Source organism: Tachysurus vachellii, chromosome 20, assembly GCF_030014155.1.
Source record: "Tachysurus vachellii isolate PV-2020 chromosome 20, HZAU_Pvac_v1, whole genome shotgun sequence".
Lineage (NCBI taxonomy): Eukaryota > Metazoa > Chordata > Actinopteri > Siluriformes > Bagridae > Tachysurus > Tachysurus vachellii.
In genome coordinates this window covers 14,539,442-14,563,132 of record NC_083479.1, presented here as the reverse complement: position 1 = coordinate 14,563,132, position 23,691 = coordinate 14,539,442, and the positions used below count along the sequence as shown (strand labels likewise).

Below are 23,691 nucleotides of genomic sequence, written 5' to 3'. Positions count from 1 at the left end.
ATATATATATATATATATATATATATATATATATATATATATATATTTTTTTTACAAAATATAGATAGATATATATAGAAATATATAGATGTTATTTTGTAGAATATCCCAGATAGAAGTTAGTTCTCATATAGCTGCAATTGAGGGAGACTCTGAACATATGCAACTTTGGATTCTTAAAAAAATGTATTGATCACATAAATGATTACATTTTTTTATCTGATATAGAATTTATTACATTTATACTCTGTATCATACTCTTTGCAAAAGTAACTTCTCCTAATTCAGTTGAAATATGTTAATAGTACAATCTAGTGTAAGTGATTTTAGGATAAAACCTTTTTATGAATTTATTTTTTTACATTGTACCAAATACTAAAGTGAAAGATAAATAGCACCATATTGTCTTTTCAGTCTTTTTTCTAGAACATGAAAAAACAAAATATTCTTTTCCCCCGATAAAATAACACTGTGCAAATATATGGTTTAAAAGTTTAAACCTGAGTTACATCCAAAAGCACAAATACTTTACTCCTTTTTGTGCCCAACCCCACTAGTTGTCTCAAAGATTAGTCTGAGGATGATCACATTGTTTAAATAACCAATTGCCAATAAAATCATTCAAAACCAAATAAAAATGTAAAATAAACTCACTTATACCTTCCGTAGCAGCTACATCAATGTTTTTTTTTTGTCCTAGCAGACATACACATTACAGCAGCAGGAAACAACAAGGCCAGGTGTCACACCATAGTATGGTGTAAAATACTATTCACCCCTGTGTCCTGTTATTCACTAAGAAGTGAGAATTATACAGCAGTTGTCAGATGAGATCATGGATGTGGGTAAAGTGGTCAAAAGAAAACACTTTAAACATACCAGAAGGTAAAAGTCATAATATGGAATATATTTTTACATAATATAATTAATTTAATGCTGTTTTGCAGCAGTGAAATGCCACCCAACACACACACTTGCATATGAAGCTCTGTAACCAGAAATAGAGATTAAATGTAAACAAGAATTCAAAGTGCTGAACATAGACATAGTGACATCTACTGCAGCTAAGTAACCAAAGCTACACAAAAGCAGGAAGTGAACACTGACATAAGAGCTGTAATCATTAGAAGCAAACGTGTTATTAGCGAATGGAAAGTGATTACGTTGCGGTGTCGCACAGCTGCAGTCGCAGAGAGAAGAAAAAATAAGCCATGTGCAGTAAATGGTCCAAGCGTTTATGTTAATAGGGTGAAATTAGTGCATAAATGTCACACATTACAATTTAATATGTGCATAGAACATAATATATTAAAACTGACTCAAGAAGACTCCTTAAAGACAAACTCCATCCTGAAACAGGTTTTATATTAAAATTTTTGATTTACTTTGCAATTCTGGCACTATTTCCTTGGAGAAATTGCCTCTCTGACATTATAGTCAGGGAACAGGGAAAAAAAAAAATCGACAATCTACAAACAATGTTTAATGGTCAGATTCTGCTGTTAGCTCCTAAAAACAAAACAATTAAGAACTTCGTCTCCTCAATCACCATTTACAATATGTTTAACACCATATGAATGAAATCCAATAAAGAATAAGTTTGGGTTCAGATAGTTAGCAAGCTTTGACAAACAAAATTACACTGACTAAAGTATTAGCATGAAAGTTAAACACAGAATTTATTTGTGGGTGTGAGTGTATTGGTGTGTTTAAAGAACTGAATAGACTAAAGGATTAAAGTGCTGCTGTATTACTCTCTTTAGGTAGCGATAAAATCTCACTAGTGTCACATCAGCAGCCAATAAACTGGTAAACCGATGCTGAATGAAACTTGACAAACTTTCTTCTCAGAATTTCACTTAAAAATAAATAACTGACTCAGTTGAAGATCATATATTAATTCTAAAGATTAACAGGTCAGATTTTTACTTTTAAACACAGCTCCAATGATTCCTTTCTCAGTGTGGAATGATTTAACTCACATGACCCAAAGCTACATTCTGACATCTCATAGGAACCCTAATTAAAATCACAAGTTACACATTTCTCTGCCTCAGAGACCTTAACCAGAGTTATCAGCAAATACATGGAAAGATTTTCTGGCCGAGCTGTTAAACATGACACTAAGCGCCACTTAGGTAAGCATTTCCCAAGCCACATATTTGTTGCATCAAAATTCTTCTTCCTGGAGAACCGAGTGTCTGGGGAAAACTCCCATGTTCGTTTTCACATCATATAAAAACTCACCTCTTTCAGTTTAATTAGATTTAAATGTTTTGAAAACTAGCTAACTTCAAGCTAGAACAGCACATAAAATACTGATAAGATCATTATATTTCTATATCATCATTAAAACTATGTTACCAAATTTTAATTTCACATACATTTACATAGAGATCAAAACATACATATAGCATATAACATGGCTCCATTGAGGTTTATTCCTAATATACATACATATATGTATCTATACAATCATTTTTGGTAAGGGTGGAATACACTGGTGAAAAATATCTTTTATAGCAATAACTATAAGGCAGCTAAATGAGAAGAAAAAAAATAAAATGTACATTTTTGGTAACCAAAGATATGTGAAAAATATAACTTTCAGTTACATTACATTTTACTTTGGATCTCGATAATAATATCCAAAAAAGTGCTGTTTACTTAATGGTCAGGTTGAATCTACAATCAAACAGATCTAATGAGTATATACATCTGGTTTACATTCAAATATACATGTTATGAGAAATAAATTCTTCATAAGGGTACAGTCGAAATCTTACTAAATAGCACAAATTGTACTACCGCTGAACTACTGTGTACTTTTTCTCAGGAATCATTAAGCAATGGTTGAATGTAACATGGAATGTTCGAATGGTTGTCTGAATACAAGTGAAACGGAAGGTTTGGTCAGATTTGAGAAAGCATGGCTTTGTGGTCTTGTGGCACGGCCACTGATAAGGTTTGCGTTATCGGTGGTGGAGAACATGGCTGCGCTTTGCCTTCATGTTGCTCCTCATGAGCAGTCTGCTTAGTGAACTTGTGTGCAGCTATGGCTTCGCTCGGAGTTTCCTCCATGCTGGTTTGTTTTGGTGTGATATGGATGTGACCGTCACTGGATGATACTTGATGTGCTTTAGTGACGCCCGTGTGAGGACATGTGAGCTGTGATGAGACTCGACAACATCCTGTCCAGGCTTGAGTGTGACTGGACGCACTGTCCTCATGGCTTTCCTGGCAGTTTGAGTAGAGTTGGGCTTTACAGGATGTCGGTGGAGAGGATACCAGGATGCTAATAGCAGTGTGTTCTGCAGTGTTGGGCTTACATTGTGTGTTGCTCTCTGAACAGTGCAAAGGTGAGCGCTGCTGTAATGCTCTGTCTACTGTGGCAACATGCTGAACAGCATCAGCTCTGCTCCACTGAGCCACTCTGGAAGGAGAGCTTCCGCTGGCTGGGCAGAATAAAATACACAAGGTCAACTCTAGAATTAATGGCACCCTTCAATTATACCATTAATAAGCATACACAAGTGCACATGTTTCAACATACAGTGTAAAGATTTAAGAGCAAATTTTTTTTAAATCAAATATATTATTTCCCACCCCTTTTCAGTGCTTTTGTGTTATGTGTCCTGTCCAGATGCTTCCTCATTATGTCCAGCGTACTGAAGGTAGCAGTTAAGGCACCATAAGGCAAAACGTTTATGGTCTAGTGCTCACTTATTTTGTGATTTTAATTGAAATCTAGAGTGTGACCCTTTGCTTGTTCATAGACTCAGAAATTAGCCTGTTCCCTTCGGCTTTTGTGTGCCTGAGTGTCTACAGTTTGTTTTTTGTAAATCCATATTTTAGGTAAAGTAGCTTCTTTCCATATATTTGGCCTGGTGTGAGTTATTTTGGCTTGCCTAGCAATAGGTCTTTTGACTAAATATCCTTACTCCTTGCAATATATGACAGAAATAATGGTTGCAAATTATGTACAGAAATTCAAATAAGAATTGACATCAGAAACAGTTTCGTGCTTAGTTGTAACCAAAGCAGTTTTGTGGCCCATTGTTCCTATTAATTATTATAATTAATTACACATGCCTGATTTAGTGCGCTCTGGTGTCTTCTTTCCGGGGGCCTGAGTGAAAGGACATGGTAAAACCTTCGCAGGAGTGTAGGTATTTAAAGGAACTTTCTTTCCTTGAACAGCTGACAAACAACAAACAGAGATTTAAAAATGTAAAAAAAAAAAAAAAAAAAAAAAAAGTCAAATCAGTAACAAAATAAAAATATATATAAAAATCTGTGTGTATGGTTGTATCTTGTATTCTTTTACCTGGTGAGCACACAGACAATTCCATCAAGGAATCATGGGAGGTGGCAATCGAGGCAAGGAAGTCATCGACTTGTTTAAGGGACAGTGAATTGTGGAGGGTCTCCAGTGGGCAGATGGAAGGAACCATGGAGTATAACTCAAAGCCTTAAATGAAATACAACAGACATTTATTAAGCATTTATAACACCAGGAGTTAAGCTGGAGTGATTATGAGCATTCGGCACACCCAGGCACACACACACAGATGTGGAGTTCCAGTACCTGAGAGAATGACAGAGCAACAGCACCATCAAACGTGAGTTTGAGGCGGGCAGAATGGAAGCAGATGGCTCACACAGAGTACAACTCACTACAAGCTCTACCTACCACAACATCATCAGCCAGGATGATGCTACAAAGTGAGAATGGTGGTCTACTTACCTTACATGCACTTTTTTAAATCTCAAAGACTATACAGGTTTAGTTTTAATAATCAAAGCAAATTCTACGCGTACATGTCACTCATTGTGCCAAAAGCCAATATTCAGTACAGATTCCCAAGTTCAGATACCTCTCATTAAAAAAGCACCAAGCTAGAAGTTACAAAACAAGTACAGATTCATATTGCCATTTCTTCAGTGTGGATCACAATGATAGCTTCTTTTTCTAGCTCTACAACAATAAGTCATCACAATATCTTTAACTGACATCATTATGCTCATTGTGTCGGCACAGAAATCAGTCCATCTGCAGGAACTAGAGTATGAATGGCTAAACATCACTTAAAATTAAAATATGACTATATAAGAACACTGATAGTTCAGGTCAAGCTATTATTTATAGACATGTTCATCAGGAAAAGACATGGCAATGTACAAACAAAAATAACTGCAGGAGCTAGTGACAGTAGCCATGGGGTAAATGCGAGAGTGGGCAGGAATGGTTACAATTTCTGTGGACTGATGGGATAGGTTAGAAGTGACTGAGTATAGGCGGACTGGACAAATGTGTCTGTGGTGGTGAGTGGGACTGTTTTGGAGTGTCTGAGAGGGCAGGGAGGATTGCACAAGGATGTCTCTGAGAGCGGACAAGATAGAACAAGAATGTCCTGCAAGAGCAGGTGAGATCAGTCAAAACTATCTGCAGGATTGATCAGGTGTGTCTGTGGAGACGGGCAAGGCTGGTAAAATGTGTCTGTGAATGCAGAAGGGATTGATAGGATTGGTTAAGATTGTCTGAGACAGTGATTGAGATTGCTGAAACTTTCTGCTACCAGGTATGGGGACCACAATAAAACAAAACAAACAAAAAAAAAAATCATGCAACACAGACCTGTTATACCTGACTGATCTAATTTACATACACTATGTATGTAATACAACCAGGAGCACTGCATTCACTGGAACCTATTGATGGTCTTTCACATACAGCAAATGTTAGAAATCTAATAAACATACTGAAGACATATCTGAAGGCATCTGACTGAAATGGATATCAAATCAAACCTGATTGGTTGCTAATAAATGGAATCTTCTGCTGATACCACTGTAGACTTGTGTGTTTTTCTTGTAACTGTGTGTACAATTCAATGATTAATCACTCACCTGAGGTGAACATAAGATGGAATGTACATCAAAAACTTTAATGGCGAAATAAAACAGAATAAATGTGTTGCTAAAGCACACAAATGTTAAACTACTGCTAAAAAAAAAAAAACATATGGGTTGGGAATTTGATAAATGTCAAATGTTTGACTAAAACTTAGAAATAAGGGAACTAACTTCTACAAGACGTCAAGAAACTGAACCAAAACAACAAACAAGATACAAATGGGTAAATTAAACATAATTAACACTTACCACAGAACATACTGGGAAACACTGACCCATTTAGAAAAGCAGATTAAAAACAAACAAAACAACAACAAAAAAAAGAATAAAAGTGATATTTCCAAAATGATCCAATTTTTAGAATTTTAATAAACACCCAAAAGTCATAAAAGTCCTACATTTGCAAAATGATGCCCTCATCACTATTGCATATTCTACACTAAGTGCTAATTTTGTATGGAAATGTTATACATTTATTATCATTTAATAGAATGTATAAATTATAAACAAAAGGCCTTAATACAACCATTATACTCCCCCATCCACTTTATTAGGAATACCTGTACAACCATGCAGTTATATAAACAGCCAATTGGCTGATAGCTGGCTGATTGGATAACTGCATATTATAGTGAACGGTGTGTGTCTCTGCGTGTATATACAGAAACATAGACTGAACACAGTTTGACGGCATAACAGAATGGCAGAATCATCAAACAAACATAACAAAAAAGAAAATAAGGAAATAATCCCTGTTCAAAAGTTTGCATACCTTTATAATTCTTAATATCGTGTATTTAAACCCTTTAGCATCAATGATGGCATGCAGTCTTTTGTAATAACTGGGCATGAGGTCCTTAATCCTCTGTGTTATAGCTGTCCATTCTTTTTGGCAAAATGCCTCCAGTTTCTGTACAGCTTTTGGTTGTCTTACACAAACTGCACAATTAAGATCTCCCCAAAGTTGCTCAATGATATTGAGGTCAGGAGACTGTGCTATCACAGTCATACCTATGAACCTTCAGAACCTTCACCTTTTTCTGCTGCAGCCATTGGAGGGTCAACCTTGCCTTGTGCTTTGGCTCTAAAGGCGTCCTATGTGCAGCTTTCATGCTGTAGAATTCAAATTGTCTTCCAGTATTTTCTGATAACATGCTGCATTCTTCTTGCCATCAGTTTTTAACAACTTACTGTGGCACTGGAGCTCACACAGCCCCAAAACATCAGAGATCCACCACCACGCTTTACAGTGGGGATGGTGTTTATGGTTGTGACTATAAAGTTAGATTTTTGTCTCATCACTCCACATGACTCTGCTCCAGAAGCCATGAGGCTTGTCTCAGTGCTGTCTGGTGTAATGAAGGTGGGCCTTTTTGTGGCATGGGTGCAGTAACGGCTTTCTCCCGGCAACTCGACCATGCAGGTCATTTGTGTACAAGTACCTCCTTATTGTGCTCCTTGAAACAACACCACTTTTTTCCAAAGCAGCCGTTATTTCTCTCAAAGTTGTTTGCGGCTTTTCTTCGCTTCCTGAACAATTCTTCTGGTAGAAGTTTCTAAAATCTTTCTTGCTCTCCCTGACTGTGGCTTAGTGTCATCAGAACCTCTATTTTTTTTCTCACTGAGCTGAGAAACTCACTGACTATTTATGCACAAACACTATTTACAATTTCAATTCGTCACAGCTGTGGAAACTTCCATTTAAACCTCTGTCTGTCAACCTGTGTGTTTAATAATGTGGCTAAACATTCAATGATATGTAAACTTTTGATCAGGGTTGTTTGTGATTTCAGTTATCATTAAGTATTAAAAAAGGAGTCAAACAACTACGTGACAAGTAATGACTTTACCTGACCACTATCCTTAAATAAGAAAAAATTATTTTGCATTATCAGTCATGTTTTCCAAATAAATGGCAACGTTTAACAATTTCTTTCAGGGTATGCAAAACACTCATGAGAGAGAAAAACAAAATCACAGGCTTTCAATAGCTTCACCCATCAACAACCTCCTCATATATATATATGTGTGTGTGTGTGTGTCTGTGTGTGTGTGTGTGTGTGTGTGTGTGTGTATCTAGGATATTTTGACAGACAAAACGAGTTCTAATCAAGTGACATAAGATTGGACTTTATATTACTGATTTAAATGATGTAGTTCCGTGCTGAATGTTTAACAATATGTTTTAGCCATTTCAGGCTTTCTGATGATATATGTGTGGTGGCCTGGGAAAACGTTTCACTCGTTATATGCATAAGAACCACAAATACTAGCACTTTCATGCGTGGTTATCCACAGAAAGTCACACTGCTTACATCCACATCTAAACCCAATCTACTAATGGTGACGATAAGCATTATCTCATTAAGGATCTGCTTCATCACCTGAGGTAAAAAGTTGCTTGCAACATTTAAACACATGCTTTGTCGTTGTCTCGACACTGATTTGAGTTCATACTGCCATTGGTACTCTAAATCACAGCCAATTCCTTCAGTCGGTTAAATGCTTTAAATTAGGTAATTTAAAACCTGCTATCCTCCTCTCTCATCTGTAAAGAGTGCGTAAGCAAACAAAACTTCCCTTTGTTTTGTTGATGTGATTGGAGATATTCTGAGAGTTGGTACTTGGTTATAAAAAAATAAGGCTTATGTCCAGTTTGCTACATGAGATTTTGGATGATTTTACCTAGCTCATTACTTGACCTGATGTTTGCAGGTAGAAACCAAGGCAAGGATAGAAAAAAATATGTTTATGATTTCTAAATGTAGGGATTTCAAAGTATATTAATTACTGCAATTAGATTGCAAACCAGATTTTTTTTTTAGCTGTTTTCCAGAACTCAGGTTTTCCCAGGCCGTCTTACACTTAGCAGAACTGAGTGAAAGGGTCTGGAAAAGCACATGGTCTCTGAAGTGCTGCACAAGCATTTTAGCCACTTCAACACTCATGGCTGCAATCCATTTGCACTGCTCTGGAGTTAGTTGAGGAACTGAAAGGAGCCTATATCCAGAACAAAATAATGGGGATGATGGGAAGAAGGATGTACTGGGAATTAACAAAAGCAAACATACCATTGGTTGGGTGTCGCGCAAATGAGATAGAAAATCTTTTAACAGCAGAACCACGCGTGGCCTCTGAGAAAGAGAAACACAGGTACCTGAAATGTACAACAACTAACAGAAAAAGGGCCAAGAAAAGGGCAGAAATAAAATCAACAGTTAGTGAGCATGCAGGAGAGGAAGAAAAAGAAATAAGTGGAGTGCTCAATTTAGTGAGTTAGATGTGTTGGGATTCTGTCAGGCAGACTGCTGTGAATTTTTTTTTAAAGATGTTCCAAATCACTTTGGTTATCTGATTTTGTAAACAGCAGCAGGATGCTATTAGGATACACTGAAAACAGAAGAAGCAGGTATCCCCATGGACGGTGACATGAATACTCATTCCACCCAAAACTTATCTGACTGCAAACTTATTCATGTGTCCATCTTACCTGTTTACTTAAATGTAAGCACTTTTTGTTTACAGCTTGTTATTTGTTTGTCTATACAGCAATGTGGCTCATTATGATCACAGCCCCAAAAAAAAGGACCAAAAAAAAAACAACAACCTGGATTTCAAGGTACGTCTACACAAATACCATTTCTACTGGCCAAAGGCACTAATAAACAACACACAAGGCTTAAAATCAGAACGATTCACCAAAATATGTGCTTTTAATCCAAATGCAATGCCATCCTAATCACAAGATCCACAATTTAGACATACCGAATATGTATATTAAGAGATAATATACATTGTTAGAGTGTATAATACCATGACAAGAAGACGTAACTGTGCAGTAAACTATAACCACAAGATCAGGACTTATGAGACGAAATCCAAAACTGTCCAGGATGCTACGATATACAGCAAAATAATTTGCTGTAATCTGCCATAACTTCCTAATATGTACACACAGTTTGTTCCAGCTTCTTTTTCCCAAAAATGTCAACACAAACACTTTAATCGACTGACAACTACTCCTAAATCATATGGCAAACATATCTGTACCGCTAATGTAAATGATACTATAAATAGGGTTGAATGCATCACCTTGATGTTTAGCTCAGTCATGAGTAATATGTACCACTGTTTCTTGGGTCACGGTCAAGATTAGGACAAAAGGCCTTTCATTCTGGCTTTACTTTTTAGACATATAAAAAATAGATGCTAAAAATAATTAGCCTGACTACCTAGCAGTGGCAACTCTGTTTAATTGCCAAGCAAGTTAAAAATCATGAGTTTGCTGTGAAACTGAACATAACCCTGAACTGCTTAGCTGTACAATTGGAACTGTATCAGTTTTAAATCACTTTTGCTAATTGCATATTCTAAAAAAATAAATAAATATAGCATATTTTTAGTGACTCTTACTAGTTTAAAACAGACCTATTAAAATCTTGTACCTAAATTGTTGTACATTATATTTTACTTTATATAAAAAGGTATACAATTTAAAATGGGTATTTAAAATAAATTTAATTACCAAATAATAAAAAATTCCAACGAAATTGCTTCACACAACCAATATTTAAAAAAATAAAATAATTCAACAACAAAAAAAAAAAACAAAAAAAAAAAAACAAAAAAAAAAAAAAACAGTAAGGCCTTAAACACAACACGAAAAGGGGAGCTTCCAGGATTCCTTACTAGAGGGGATGAGGGTTCACCTTTTTAAAAACAAAAACAAACAAACAAACAAAAAAAAAAAAAAATGATGTGTGCGCATGTTTGCACATACCATCTAAGAAGGCAGAAGAGGTCAGCTTTTTACGGTGTGTGCGAGCATAATCTTGTAGGTTAGGGGCGCTGGAGGAGCCTCCCAGCACCATGGTGCTAAACAGGCCAGCACAATGAGACCCTGATGGGAGTTAGAGAAGATACATAGAGCAGTCGTGTGTTCTAGGAGCCACACCTCGCAATGCATGCAGCATGCACGTCTACGAGATTCTTGCCACAGAAAGACTTGTGCAGCCTCGTTAAAAAGATCCCATAATGACAGTAATGTCGTTTGTCCTGCTCATAACAAACAGGTTTACAGGATAAGCTGAGCTCTTGTGTTTACATTTTGTTTTCATCATCGCTACAAAACTATACTGCGTCTACTACATGGTTACAATAAAATAAAATAGGTTCTCTTATAATGTAGATATAGTAAGACATCAGCTAGAAAGCACATAAGAGGGTGATGGTCTACAATGAAAATTCCTGTCAAAACCAACATTCACGCCAAAAAAAACCCAAAAGATTTCATTTAAACTTTCATTTGAAACTGAATTTTTTTAGCAACCAAAATTCAAAATTCTAGTACACCCTATTATTATTATTATCATTATTATGATGATGATATTAATAATGTAATGACAATAATAATAATAATAGTAACAACAACAATACTTCTACTACTACTAATAATAATTAATTAATTAATTACAAATAAATTTAATATGCTGGGCTCATTTTCTCTTTTCATTTTCTGAACATAAAAATTAATAAATAAAATGTTTTTTTTCCTGCAATATCCCTCTACATATTTATATACCACAGGTAACCTGGACAGGTAACATAACCAGGTAAAGTTGTGTTCGCCGAGTCTGAAACAAAGCCATTTCAACAGAAGGCAAAACTGCAGAGATGGCTTGCTCTCCACCAAATAATCAATGTCACTACTACCTCATAGGCAGTAAACATAAACAAAGGACATTACCAGCATATATGAGAGAAAGTGAGTCAGCACTGTATTAGATGGATATGTGGCAAAAATCTTGATCTAGAAGGATGTTCAGATTCCGATTATGCCAATTGGGAGTATTAAAGTTAAATACAACATAACACCTTTAGTAATTAATCACTGGGTGCCAGAGGATCAGCAGAGAACAGCCTGTACAAAGGAGGCACTCTAAAAGTGCTAGAAGAGGCACAAAGCCATGACACAGAGCGAAGGGTTGAAATGGAAAGGCACAATATTACTTTATGGCTTCACTTATTATTTCTTCAGGAAACATGACATGAACAACAATATGACGATCAGACAATACACAACATTAAGCCAGAAGAAATAAATAACAACGTATTACTTTAACGGCAAAGCATATTTAAGGTATCATAATACTTAAGATGCTTAAGTAACCGTTTACTTCAAGGTCTATGTCTAATTTTTGAAATTTTTTAGGTGAAAATAGACAGCTTACCTATTCCAGTGGTGAGCTTCTGATCTGTGTGAAGTCTGCCTGGCCTTGCGTGACTGTTGTTCTCCGAAAGAACCTGAAAGGCCCCAAAAACAAACGTGAGCCGTTCAATTAGCCTCACAATTTGAAAGGAGATAACAGACTCTAGACATCCTGAAACCTTTTGTATGTAAGAAATAGGGCTTTTCCAGGTAGACAGGAGTTAATAAGCCACATTACAAGTGTTAGTACAGGCAACATGGACAACAGAAAGACAACATGAGAAGTAAATGGATCGTGCAAAATCCCATGGCCAGAGAGTCCATTCCGTGCAAGACATTCAAGACATTTAGATACAGGATGAAGCACAAGACAAAGTGAGATAGGAGATGCAAAGGGAAATGGTGATAGACATGGCAACAGTTTGCAGAGATTCCACAAATCAACACGGCACAACTCGAACCAAATAGGCACTTGCACCTGTGGTTGGGGGGAAAAAAAGGAAGAAGGAGGAGCTTTTATGTTTCTGTTGTACTGTTTCGTGCAAAACCAAGGTTTGAAATGGCTGGATCCTCTCTGATCGGACAGGAAATACAGGAGAGATGCGAGTACAGGATCCAAGGGACTGGAAAAATGAGAGCTGGAGGCGGGATGGTGGAAAGAAGACACAATGGAGGGCTAATCAATCTGCACTTACACCTGCCATGACTTACCTGAAGCTCAGAGAAACCACTGAGCAGCAAAAAAATCTTAAATATGCATAACTGTAATGATAAACTTCCAAACAAGTCTTAAAATTCAGAATATAATAGTTTCTGATTGATTCACTGTTCTTAGATTTCTTTTTTTTATATTTATAATATTATTATTATGATTATACAGCTATAATGGCCTATAGATTCTAGTATTTCTATATGTTGTACTTACAGCTTTCAGAGAAATTGTCACACGTTAAAAAGACATAACTATTTCAATGTGTAACATTTTTTGATAAAGTTATGCAAAGATTTTACACAAACCAATAATGCCAAACTGATTTATAGCCAAACAACACACATTTCAGATGATCAGAACACTTAAACACATTTAAACAAATCCCAAACTACACACTACTATTAATAAAGCCCAGGACTGAGATATAAAGAATATAGAGTTGTCACATTGTCATACACGGTCTCTCAAAAGATGGGGATGTAAAACCTAAAGTACAATGTGACTGATGATGTGACATGAGCTCCACACTCCCTACTTCTTTAGTCATGTTCTTGTTTTTTGGACAATAATGATAGAAACATTAGTAGGATCTTGCTACATATCTCCTGGTGGAGAAGAGTAACCAAAAAGCAATAAACGTGCCAAAAGGTGACAGACTTCATCTTTGGAAAAGGCAAGAGCTGGGAGAATGGAGGGGCAAAACATCCAACCAAAATATTAAAAACCACAAATTGTACAGCAACCAAAAGGAAGGGAAGAAAATTCTTGGAAACTGAAATGGAGCAGGTTGCAAAGGACAACTAATGAGAGTCAGCAGATGAATGAAAAGAGCTACCAAGATAAATATGACTCTGTGATGGATAATCAGAAAACTAAATATGCCTTTTCTTTCACAGTGCCTCAGCAGACAGCTTGTTAACGTAAGGGTTCTAATAGGAAAGAGAAGAGCAAGGCTGAAGGACTGAAGCTCCAGCATAAAGCAGAATGCTGCAGATAAGGTGGCACTCTATGTTCAGCTTTAAAAGCACTGGTAAGAAAGGATGCTAATGGGAAAACGTTAAAGCAAAGCAAAGGTAAACATTTCACAAAATAAGAGTCACGCCTTAAAAAAAAATTTCATGCGGCCATGACAACGCAAGACCTGTTTTAGACATGAGTGCACAAGAATGAGGAACCACAGGCTTCAGGGTCAACCGTACAAAAAGGTGGATGGTCTGTGATCGTAACCTGCAGGCAACCGGTTCAAAATACTAAACCAGTCAGTCTCAGGGTTTCACCACACATGATGACAGTGAGGGAAAAACACGTTACAAAATTATAAACATGCAACTCTGACCCGAATTCCTCCGCTGTTAGTGGACACTACGAGCGTTCACGAAACTGGATGTCTTAGAGGTTGGTTATTCAGATGCCTCCTTTCTCTTGAATTCCTCTTTAAGTGGAATGAAAAACGGCAAAACCAAAAAGAAACAATGATTTAAAAAAATATGTACTCTCTTTTAATTGATCTGCTGATTAGATGTCCTTGCTGACTGCCGTCAGGTTTCTCTGGTGCGCATGAACAAGGAGTTAGCGATTGTGAAGAATGAATTAAATTTGTAAAAACCTGTTGCCATGAGCCAAAAATACTGGATGTGAAAGCCAGTGATTTGGGGGAGACAGGGGAGGAAGTTATTTGGTCCCCTGATCTGCGTCTTCGACGCCCAGTACCAACACCACAGGTGTAATGTATCCAGGTACCAATAGACTCAGGGCTAGACACACTCAGGGGGCTTTCTTCCTGGAAGTGAGAGAGGGGGCAGAAACAGCACAGTCATGCAACGTTAACAACAGTCTAGCTACGAGTCCCATCAACATTCACAACATACGCCCTTTTGATCTGTGAGGAAAAACAAAAAGCAAACAAACAAAACAGAAAACGCTTTGCACTCATACTTTGCCAGTAGAGGTCTTGAAAAAGTCTGTCTGCAATGGGGACTAAAAAGACAACAAAAAATAAATAAATATAGGAAGAAATAAAAATGTAATTGGGCAGAAAAAACTGACAGTTATTAAACAGCACTCAATAACAGCCAGTCAATGATCATAAGTGGTTTGGACCTTAGTCATAATTAACAATCATAGAAATTTCTATAATAATATTAGAATAGAGCTTTATCATAAGTCAAACACAGGAACCAACATTAATCACAAAAATGAAAATAATTCCCAGAAATTTAAATAGAAGAGTTGAAGTACATACAGATAATCTAGAAGTACAACCTCTGTGGCTTTTAAGAAATAAAAGTTAAATGGTAGTGTAACACACTGACCACTTCCTTTAAATAATACCACAGTTCATCAATATGCAATCATTAAACATGATTTGCGATGATTTGCCAAATTCTAATAATAAAAAACTTAAACATGCTAAGTCATTCAACAGTCATATTTTGGATCTTGTGAATTTTAGTGTATTATTATGGCATGAGATGGTTATTAGTTTCAATGTTTTTTTAGTTTTTTTTTTTTTGATCAACTTAACTTAAAATTCTAAAAAGAGAAGAAAAAAAAATCTAATCTAAACAGTTAGAAAGTCCTTTCATGAAACTGGAAGTAAAAGGACCATTTTAACATGATTTGTACACAGTGCAGAAAGAATAATAAATATATACAACTCAATATACAAATATATACAAACACAGCAGATAAAACACCGATTTTAAAATAGAGATGTTATTCACAAATGTATATTTACATAGTAAATCTCATTATAGAAGAAAATCAAATCTTTTTTTTTATTTGTAAGAAATTAAAACTTTCCAAACAAGGCTAAAGAAAAATACATGCTAAAATCTACTTTAAAGAATTCGTCTCTGCTCAAAACTTGATCAGACAAACCATATCCCCAGTAAAACACAACATTTTAATATGACACTTCACAGAGGGGGAAAAAAGTACAGAAAGACAAACTCAGAATTCAGGTGAGACAAACGGCACTTACTTCTACAGAGCCGATCTTTTTGGAACGCGGAAGAGGGGACTTCCTGTGAATGTAGATGGGGTCGGACACCATGGGTCGGAACATGACGAGGGCTCGATCTGGCTCGTCCCGCTTTAAATTACTCGACTCCTCGTCGCTGTCGTTCTGCAACTTCTTTTTGGAGCCTTCGTTCTGAGACCAAAGAGTCACATTGTTACGGCTGGAATATTTACCCACTGTCATTTTTCTCCAAGATTGAATAAATGAAATAAAAATATATGTAGATATTAAAAACATACATTTGTTTGAACTTTTTATATAAACTTGAATTGTTTTAAGTGTTTTTTTAAGGATACTGCATTATTTTGTTGTTTCGGTTCAATGAAGCAATTTAACCGAATATGTCTGCTCTAAAATGTCCTTTTCAGCTTCTTTACATCAAATGAAAGCCTGAGCTGAAATGTTTTAATAGCTCAGTCAGTCACTGCATTGTTTGCAGAGTCAGCTAGACAGAAAACATCAAATATCCAGTCATCTTGGTCTGACCTCTCTAGATGCTGGTCTGTAGCCAAATCCTGACGGCAGGTTTTTATCCTCCTCACAGCCTTTTGCTCCTGGACTGAAATGCAGCTCCACATGAAAACGCTCCTCTGATGTTGGATCCTAGAAATGACACAGCAGACATTATACAAAATGCATCATCATCTACAGCAGGAGCTCCATACTGGCTTTACGAGAGGAGATAGACTGCAGCGTTTACCTTATTGGGATCCTCATACAACATTATCACAATCTGGGTCATGTAGTTCAGCTCACTGACCACTTTCAGATAGTCCATGGCCCTCTTCCACTGCTCATCTTTGGTCTCCTTCAAAAACCATTGAACACAAGCAAGCGATGTGAAAATCAAAACCAGAGCATGACTAATAAAATGATGCATCTGTTGCTGCGGTTGCAAATTCAAGTGTGAAACATTGTTGGCTTTTACGTCAAAAGGGTAGCGTGTAGCTTGTAGTGATGAGGTTTTCTAACAATTAGACCAGTGCAGAGAAGATTGATTTTTGAAGATTATAGTATAGCCTGCTTACGTCACAAAGAGCTCCGTAGCGTAGGATGGAGAGTAGAGAGTGCACGTGACTCTCACTGGTGAAGTAGAGCCTGGTGCGGACATGACGCTCTGGAGACATGACTCCTCTGGAATAACTGCAAACAGACCACAGTGACTCAGAGACACTCGGACAGAAAACAAATTAAAGTATATTCAATATATAAAATGAATCAATCAATTAAAAAAAATCAATACATTTAATTAAAACATTTTTTTCTTCTACATTTGTAATGCTATGCTATATCTGGGCAACTTTTTTTTTTGCCCTAAGGTCAAGAGACTAATATATTCGATATTGTTTACAGTTTGATTCCTGATGCTCAGAAGCTCTTACGAAAGTTCTTACATGTTTGAAGCAGAGCCAGTTTTTATAATACCTTATAATACCTAAAATACTTAAATGGAGTACAAAAAGAAGACTAAACTGGTTGTAGCTTACACCGGGTGAAGTTTATTGACCGTGTCATCATCCTGCGTTCTCTGGAGGTCGGAGCGGATTTTGCGAATCAGCGGTGTGCAATAGCCTTTAGCAATGTCCAGTTTCTCAGGATGAGAAATACCATATTCCTGGCAGGGAGAGTTTAAAAAAAATATAAGAATTTGCAGTACTACTGTAGTGCTAAATAAAGTACTACTGTAGTATTAAATAAAGACCACCCAAACTAAATGTAAAACAACTCAATGTAAAAATGTGTCTGTTCTTATTCACATTGCCTTTCCATCCAGACAGACACGACATTTTCAACCATCAAATGCAACCTTTTCAAAAGTAATTAAAACCGCTTACGGTACAATATGAATGGGGGAATGAAACTTTTGTCACGCAACGTCTATAGTTCCAAAATGGCAGAATTTATTGTGATGCTCTTTTATAAATAAAGTATTTTACTTTCATGTTGGAATGCTCTATATAGTATAAAAGTAATGGCAGAAATTACATAAAGGCCATGGATCAAACACCTAGTGTGCAAGCAGCGTCGTTTCTGCGTTTTCCTGTGGAAGGGAAGCAAACTAAAATCCTAGATTGGTCAAAATATAAAAGCATTTTACTGCCCCATGCTAGTGTGTAACTCCTCTATACATGTTTACAGTGCAAAGTGATACCTAGGCATTGAAGAGCAGCAAAGATGAGTTCACCTCACCTGTGGAATGACGATATCCGCCAGAGCTTTAGAGAGCCTGTAGATCTCCATGGTGTTGTCCAGCTTAAGTGAGCTGTTGTGCTGCACATCGTATTTGATGCAGTCGTAGATGTCCGGGATTTTACTGATGTTGTAGCGCCCATTTTTCATCTTGAAGTCCTTCTCCAGTTTAGACCAGCGACGCAGCATCAGCTCCAGAGTCTCGCTGTGGTACAGCTGGATGTCTGGGTGAGAAAGAGTGAGACAGACAGAACTCTAACACTAGCTGGATGAGAACTGAAATCTTTCTTTTTCTTCTTGTTCTGGCTGTGTACCTGCTGACTTGGGGTCTTCCATCCTCTGTCTGATCTGCAGTGTTAGGTTTTGGATGAGGGAATAAACTTTATCACACGTCTTTACTGGGTTCTTGATCATCTGCATGGACTTCACTAGTGATGTACTCGTCGTTGGAGCCAGCTAGCGACAAAAAAAAAAAAAAACATCAAAAACGAAAACAAAAACAGGGCAATCTGGGGCTTGAAACAAGGATAGAAAGAAATATTGTAAAAGGTTTCAAAAGTGTCAGTTCTGAAAGTACAAGAATGCTTGAAAATACAGAAAATGTACTTTCTCAAGCCTGTGCTACCATGACAGTGGAAAGCACTGAAAGCTTTTTAGATTTAAAACAAGCTTAACCTAACTAAAACTTAAACTTAATCACTGCATTGATTTCTTAAAAGACCATTTTGAGCTTCAGAAGTCTTGCTTTGTGAAAAATGCTAGTTTCTTCCTTCTCTATTAAAAACTCTGTGTTATTTAAAAATAACAAACCTTTTCATAGTCTTCGGGGGTAAAGTCTCGGTCCTTCTGCAGGATCTCATGGAGTCGAGCTTTAACTCTCTGTTGACAGCTGCTCAAAGAGTCACTGTCACTGTCCAGAAGACCGTTCATGTTGGCACTTTTCACCATCTGCACTAGGATAGGTGTCAGCTCACCCTCCAGTGCCAAGAGACCCTGCAGGTACAAAATTTGAGGATGTGAGGGACATACAATCATGCCTGCAATAACATATGAAAATAAATAATATTTTAGAAATAAGCAGATCATGCAACACTCATTAACCATAACTATGTGCTTAACAGTTTATTGGCTAAATAAATCGCCTCGCTTGCCATCTAAGGGGAAGTCGAATGAAAATCCTACTTTTGTTTTATTTTGAACTATTTATTGCAATTATATGTGACAAAAGTGCATCATTTTTCTACTTAATCTCCATTTGATCACCCGCAAATGTTCCATGCTTAACAAATGTCCAGATTCCTCTAGAAGTAAAAATGTATTCAATTCTATTCTATTCCATTTATGATGCAATTTTAAGATTTTCATTTGACTTAACATCCTAGCTTATCATCAGTAATAAATGTTATCGCTGTAACATAAAATCATGTAGTGGTGAATGTACCAAAATAGGCAAGCTGGTATTTTCAGTTATACTACAAAGTGGAATATTTGGCAATTTAAATATTATGCATTTAAAAAAGTAATAAATCTCCATTACATTTACTTGCTAACAAGCATAATTATTTCACCGAGCAAATTTTGTTCATGTATGTAACAGTGCTTTTTCTGAAATGTCCAACTTTTTGAACACCATGGCTAGAACTCCAGGGCATGTAAAGAAAGGGAAGAGACACGGTCTATATGATTGCACAAGTTAGTAAACCTCACCTTGGCGAAAGCGGCTGCAGTCATCTGAACCCGGCCTTCGTCAGAAGCGTAGATCTTCAAGTCATGTCGATACGTGCTGTGCAGACGCAACAGGCCACAGCCAGGAAAACCTGCATAGTCACCTGCAAGATTATACGGCCACAGTTTTATTCTGAACCGAGAGAATCCAAATGAACTAGCATACAAAGTCATAGAAAAGCACAGTCAGTCTACTGCAGCTCTCAAAATATGTAAATAATGCGCACAGAAAGAGCTTTAGATAAAACATCGGTAACATTAATTATGCACCTAACATCAGAACAGGCTTAAGAAATAAAAGTAAACTGCTTACAGAACATTTGACAGAAACTTGGGGAATTGGTTAATATGCTTACTGCAGTGAAGCAGTGATTCGGCCGACTGCCTGTTTAATCAGCTGTGTCTGAGGCAATTGGATTATTTAATTAGTTTATTTCACATCAGACTTCTTGCAAACCCTTTGGGGAAGAAGCCCTTTTCTTAATCTGTTTGCTAAAGAAAGAGGTTAAAGAATATGTTTCAGGGAATTGATACAAGTTCCTGATCTTCCTGTAGCTGTACCTTGTCCTCCAGGGTACATACACCTAAATGCACGACCCAGTTCCTCTGCCTGTACCCTGCCGGCTGGAGTCAACTCCCCACCCCATTTCAGCACCAGCAGTAAGGATGGGTCATCCCTCCGCACGTCTGAAACACGTATACATACACGGCTGTGAGAAACGCTAACATAATGCACGACGCTGGCATCCATTTGGCAGTGAAACTGAATTCTGTATAAGAAAAGTCTTACCTTCCTCTTCACTAGATGTTTTTGGGCATCCATGTGGGAGATATGTTAATTGGACCTTGCGATTAATACCTGAAAAATGGCCGTACCTGAAACAAGAAGAACAGAAGTAAACAATTAATCGTTATATAAGCGTAGTAATTATTAGCGAGGATGTTTAAGCACCAGAAAAAGATATGTTTCAGGTTAAAGACACATTTTGTCTACTTCTGAAATGGGCCAATGACGATTATGGAGAACTCCACTTACATCTCAAGGACCGTTTTCAGCTGCTCGAGTTTGGCTTTGCTTTCTTCAATTTCCGTGTCATTATTCTGCCCTAGTTCAACTAACAGTTGTCTGGCGATGTCTAAAACTTCCTGTTGTGAAGAAAGATGAAGTAATAATCATAAAGTTTGTTATGCACTTATCGATATTCGTATGATACCTGATAACGAAAATTTTCATTAAATGTGCTCAATTAAAACTTTGTTACCTGAAGCTGCTTTGGCTTTTTTAGCTTCAGCTTTCCACTTTTGTATCCCTCGTATTTCTCGAAGAGGTCAAAAAATCTGAAAAAGACCCATATCAAGCAAGCTGAAAGATTTCTTACACTAATTTGCTGAGAATAAGAAGCAAACGTAATATCAGCTCTGCCGATGTTACCATGCACTCGAGGACTGCTTGAGGCAAAGCAACAGGACTGGTACTGAAGCGGTTTAATTTTATAGTACTTGATTAAAGATGATTCAAAACAGAACATAAGGAGATAAACACTGACAACAAGCAGTACCTCTGATGTCTAACCTCCATTTTCATCTTCTGCTTGGGAGTTCTGTCTCCATGTCGGATCACAGCAATAACACACCTCAGCTCCATCCTATTAAACGTGAACACTCATGAAACACCCCAGAAAATGAAGTGTTTATAGCAGAGCAGGATATAAAAACACAGCACTGCTTTTTATATACTTGGCAATAGTTAAAAAAGGAATAAAACATGACTGGGTGCTTTATTTTCCTCCAGCCCAGGCCAAAGTGTTTCATTTACCTAATATCATAGCAACTTGCCAAATATAGCATTTTTATTTATTAAGATAAATGTTTTTGATTAAAATGACACTGGAAACTCCTGTAGAAAAATGCTAAATAAACATCTTCCTCACACTTCATCATATAACTATAACATTATACTAAATATATAAACATTCACCATATAACAAATATCATACTTGTCATTTTGTAAAACCACACAATGTTTAAATCTGTTTATTAGGCTTCGGGAATGTAGCACATCTTCTTTAGAAGTTTTTTTTAGGAGTTTTTTCATGTTATTCTAACCGCTCTAATTTGAGGATTCAACAGAATTATGGTACAAAAACTCAAACTAAGATTGTAAAGAAAAAAAACATACATTGTCCCGGAGGTGGTGGGAACTATGGGAATGTCTTCAGCTTCCAGAGGGATGGACCATGGGATCTGGAACTGAGGCGCTAGCTCTCGCATGATAATATTCCTGCAGATTATACAATAACAGAGATTGCTTTACAAATCCTGGTAATCATGTTATATACTATTCCTGTTCAGAAAATAATAAGGGCATTTGAGGGACAATATGTAATTATCCCAGTGTTCTTTGAACGAGCTGATTGTAGTGTCCTCCACTGAACTGCATATAGCTTCACAGCTGATTAATTCACAGATCTCACCCCCATTAACCTGGCCTGATAGGAACCAGGATCTGATTAAAATGACACATAATTCTGAACGTTCGTACTTAATCAGCACTAAATGCCTTTTCTAATTCTTGTTTGTGATTATCACCTATCTATATAGCAGTTAGTGCCAGGATATTATCCAGAATATTTTGATTTCCTCGGGCTACGTGTGAGCTCTGCCTTAATGTGTAAATGATCTAACAGATAAAACACAGCGTGTATCGAACCCACACTGAGACCATTTACAGCTCAGGGTCAACTGTGTCATAATGCTTGGTATACAAGGTCCAATCATTGGAAGGAAAAAGCTAATAAACCTGGATCAGACCCCTGCAGACTGTAAGATTAGTGAGCTTAAATAAGATATTGTTACTAAAAACCAGCACCGAATGATTTTATTGAAATCTATTACAATCCTATGGAGTGTTCTGTACAGGGAGAAAAAAGGCCTTTCCTTTACTGTCATGTTTGATATATATAAGCTAGATGAACTGTTTTTACTCATGAGATAGCAAAGAGTGAGAGAGATTCTACAGCTCACATCGCAGTGGATGTATTGAGAAGAAAAAAAAGATATGGTGCGTAAAATATGTTACATACCCCAGAATTTTTGCACAGTCATCATAATATTTCATGGAGTTCTTTACGAAGCTGAAGCCATTCACGTCACAGACGTACGATTGGCCGTTAGCACGAAGCAGGTCAAACCCACACACTGTTTGCTGTCAGTAAAGCAAACAAAGCAACAAGAGAGTGAGAACATCACTGTTTATTAGTACTAGTCAAGGCTGGGTCAGTTAGTGTGACATTTTCGAAACAGGTACTATAAAATATCCTGCTCTTTTAAAATGTACAATTCATGCAATTATTCAGGATTTTGTTGCATGCTTACATATGACATGTAGATAAACTGACAGAAAAATAACATGCTCCTTACGTATCTAAATCTTTGATCGAATTGGATTTTTCTGCTCAATCAGCACACTTAAATTTGCATGTAGTGTCATCTGGCACTGTGAGTAACGTGTAGCAGAACAATATAGGCAGATGGGTTTGTTTAGGAAAAACATATCAGGCAGTTTAACAGACTTAATATACAGGAGGACAAAACAGCCAGAGTGGAAAAAATTAAGTTTAAAAATAACAAAACACTTGGATACAGAGAAGGGAATGGTGATATAGACATACATAGATCAAGAAGTTTAAAAAGTAAAAAACAGAAATCCAGTGTCTTTTAAATTGAATAAACCCTAATATAGATTTGTTACTTTAGCGGCATCGGTCATGTGTCACTGAAAATATTGTGTGTAATACCTTACCATAAATATTTATTATACGGTCTGCTTTAAGACTATAATTAGCACATGTTTACAGTAAAGCTTTGTTTATAGGGGTGTGACATGATGCTGGTATACTGAGATAAAATTATCTGACA

At 36.7% G+C, this 23,691-nt stretch overlaps 1 protein-coding gene across 8 annotated transcripts in view; it reads right to left on the bottom strand.

Moving 5' to 3' along the window:
- Positions 1-2,411: 2,411 nt before the first annotated feature.
- ppip5k2 (diphosphoinositol pentakisphosphate kinase 2) overlaps positions 2,412-23,691 on the bottom strand; it is a 32,709-nt gene continuing 11,429 nt past the window's right edge. For 2 of the 8 annotated variants that reach the window (XM_060895183.1, XM_060895184.1), the window contains exons 9-31: positions 22,857-22,978; positions 21,953-22,054; positions 21,333-21,419; positions 21,036-21,111; positions 20,810-20,919; positions 20,564-20,649; positions 20,335-20,460; positions 19,756-19,877; positions 18,859-19,041; positions 18,363-18,504; positions 18,049-18,272; positions 17,346-17,473; positions 16,887-17,001; positions 16,559-16,666; positions 16,345-16,461; positions 15,820-15,990; positions 14,443-14,616; positions 12,147-12,219; positions 10,697-10,816; positions 8,988-9,050; positions 4,328-4,471; positions 4,089-4,200; positions 2,412-3,451 (exon numbers count right to left, since the gene is read on the bottom strand). In XM_060895183.1, coding sequence (XP_060751166.1) covers positions 2,914-3,451; positions 4,089-4,200; positions 4,328-4,471; positions 8,988-9,050; positions 10,697-10,816; positions 12,147-12,219; positions 14,443-14,616; positions 15,820-15,990; positions 16,345-16,461; positions 16,559-16,666; positions 16,887-17,001; positions 17,346-17,473; positions 18,049-18,272; positions 18,363-18,504; positions 18,859-19,041; positions 19,756-19,877; positions 20,335-20,460; positions 20,564-20,649; positions 20,810-20,919; positions 21,036-21,111; positions 21,333-21,419; positions 21,953-22,054; positions 22,857-22,978 — 3,243 coding nt within the window. In that variant the 3' untranslated portion in view covers positions 2,412-2,913. The remainder of the gene's footprint in view (positions 3,452-4,088; positions 4,201-4,327; positions 4,472-8,987; positions 9,051-10,696; positions 10,817-12,146; positions 12,220-14,442; positions 14,617-15,819; positions 15,991-16,344; positions 16,462-16,558; positions 16,667-16,886; positions 17,002-17,345; positions 17,474-18,048; positions 18,273-18,362; positions 18,505-18,858; positions 19,042-19,755; positions 19,878-20,334; positions 20,461-20,563; positions 20,650-20,809; positions 20,920-21,035; positions 21,112-21,332; positions 21,420-21,952; positions 22,055-22,856; positions 22,979-23,691) is intronic. The other 6 variants (XM_060895185.1, XM_060895186.1, XM_060895187.1 and 3 more) reach the window with 6 other exon arrangements.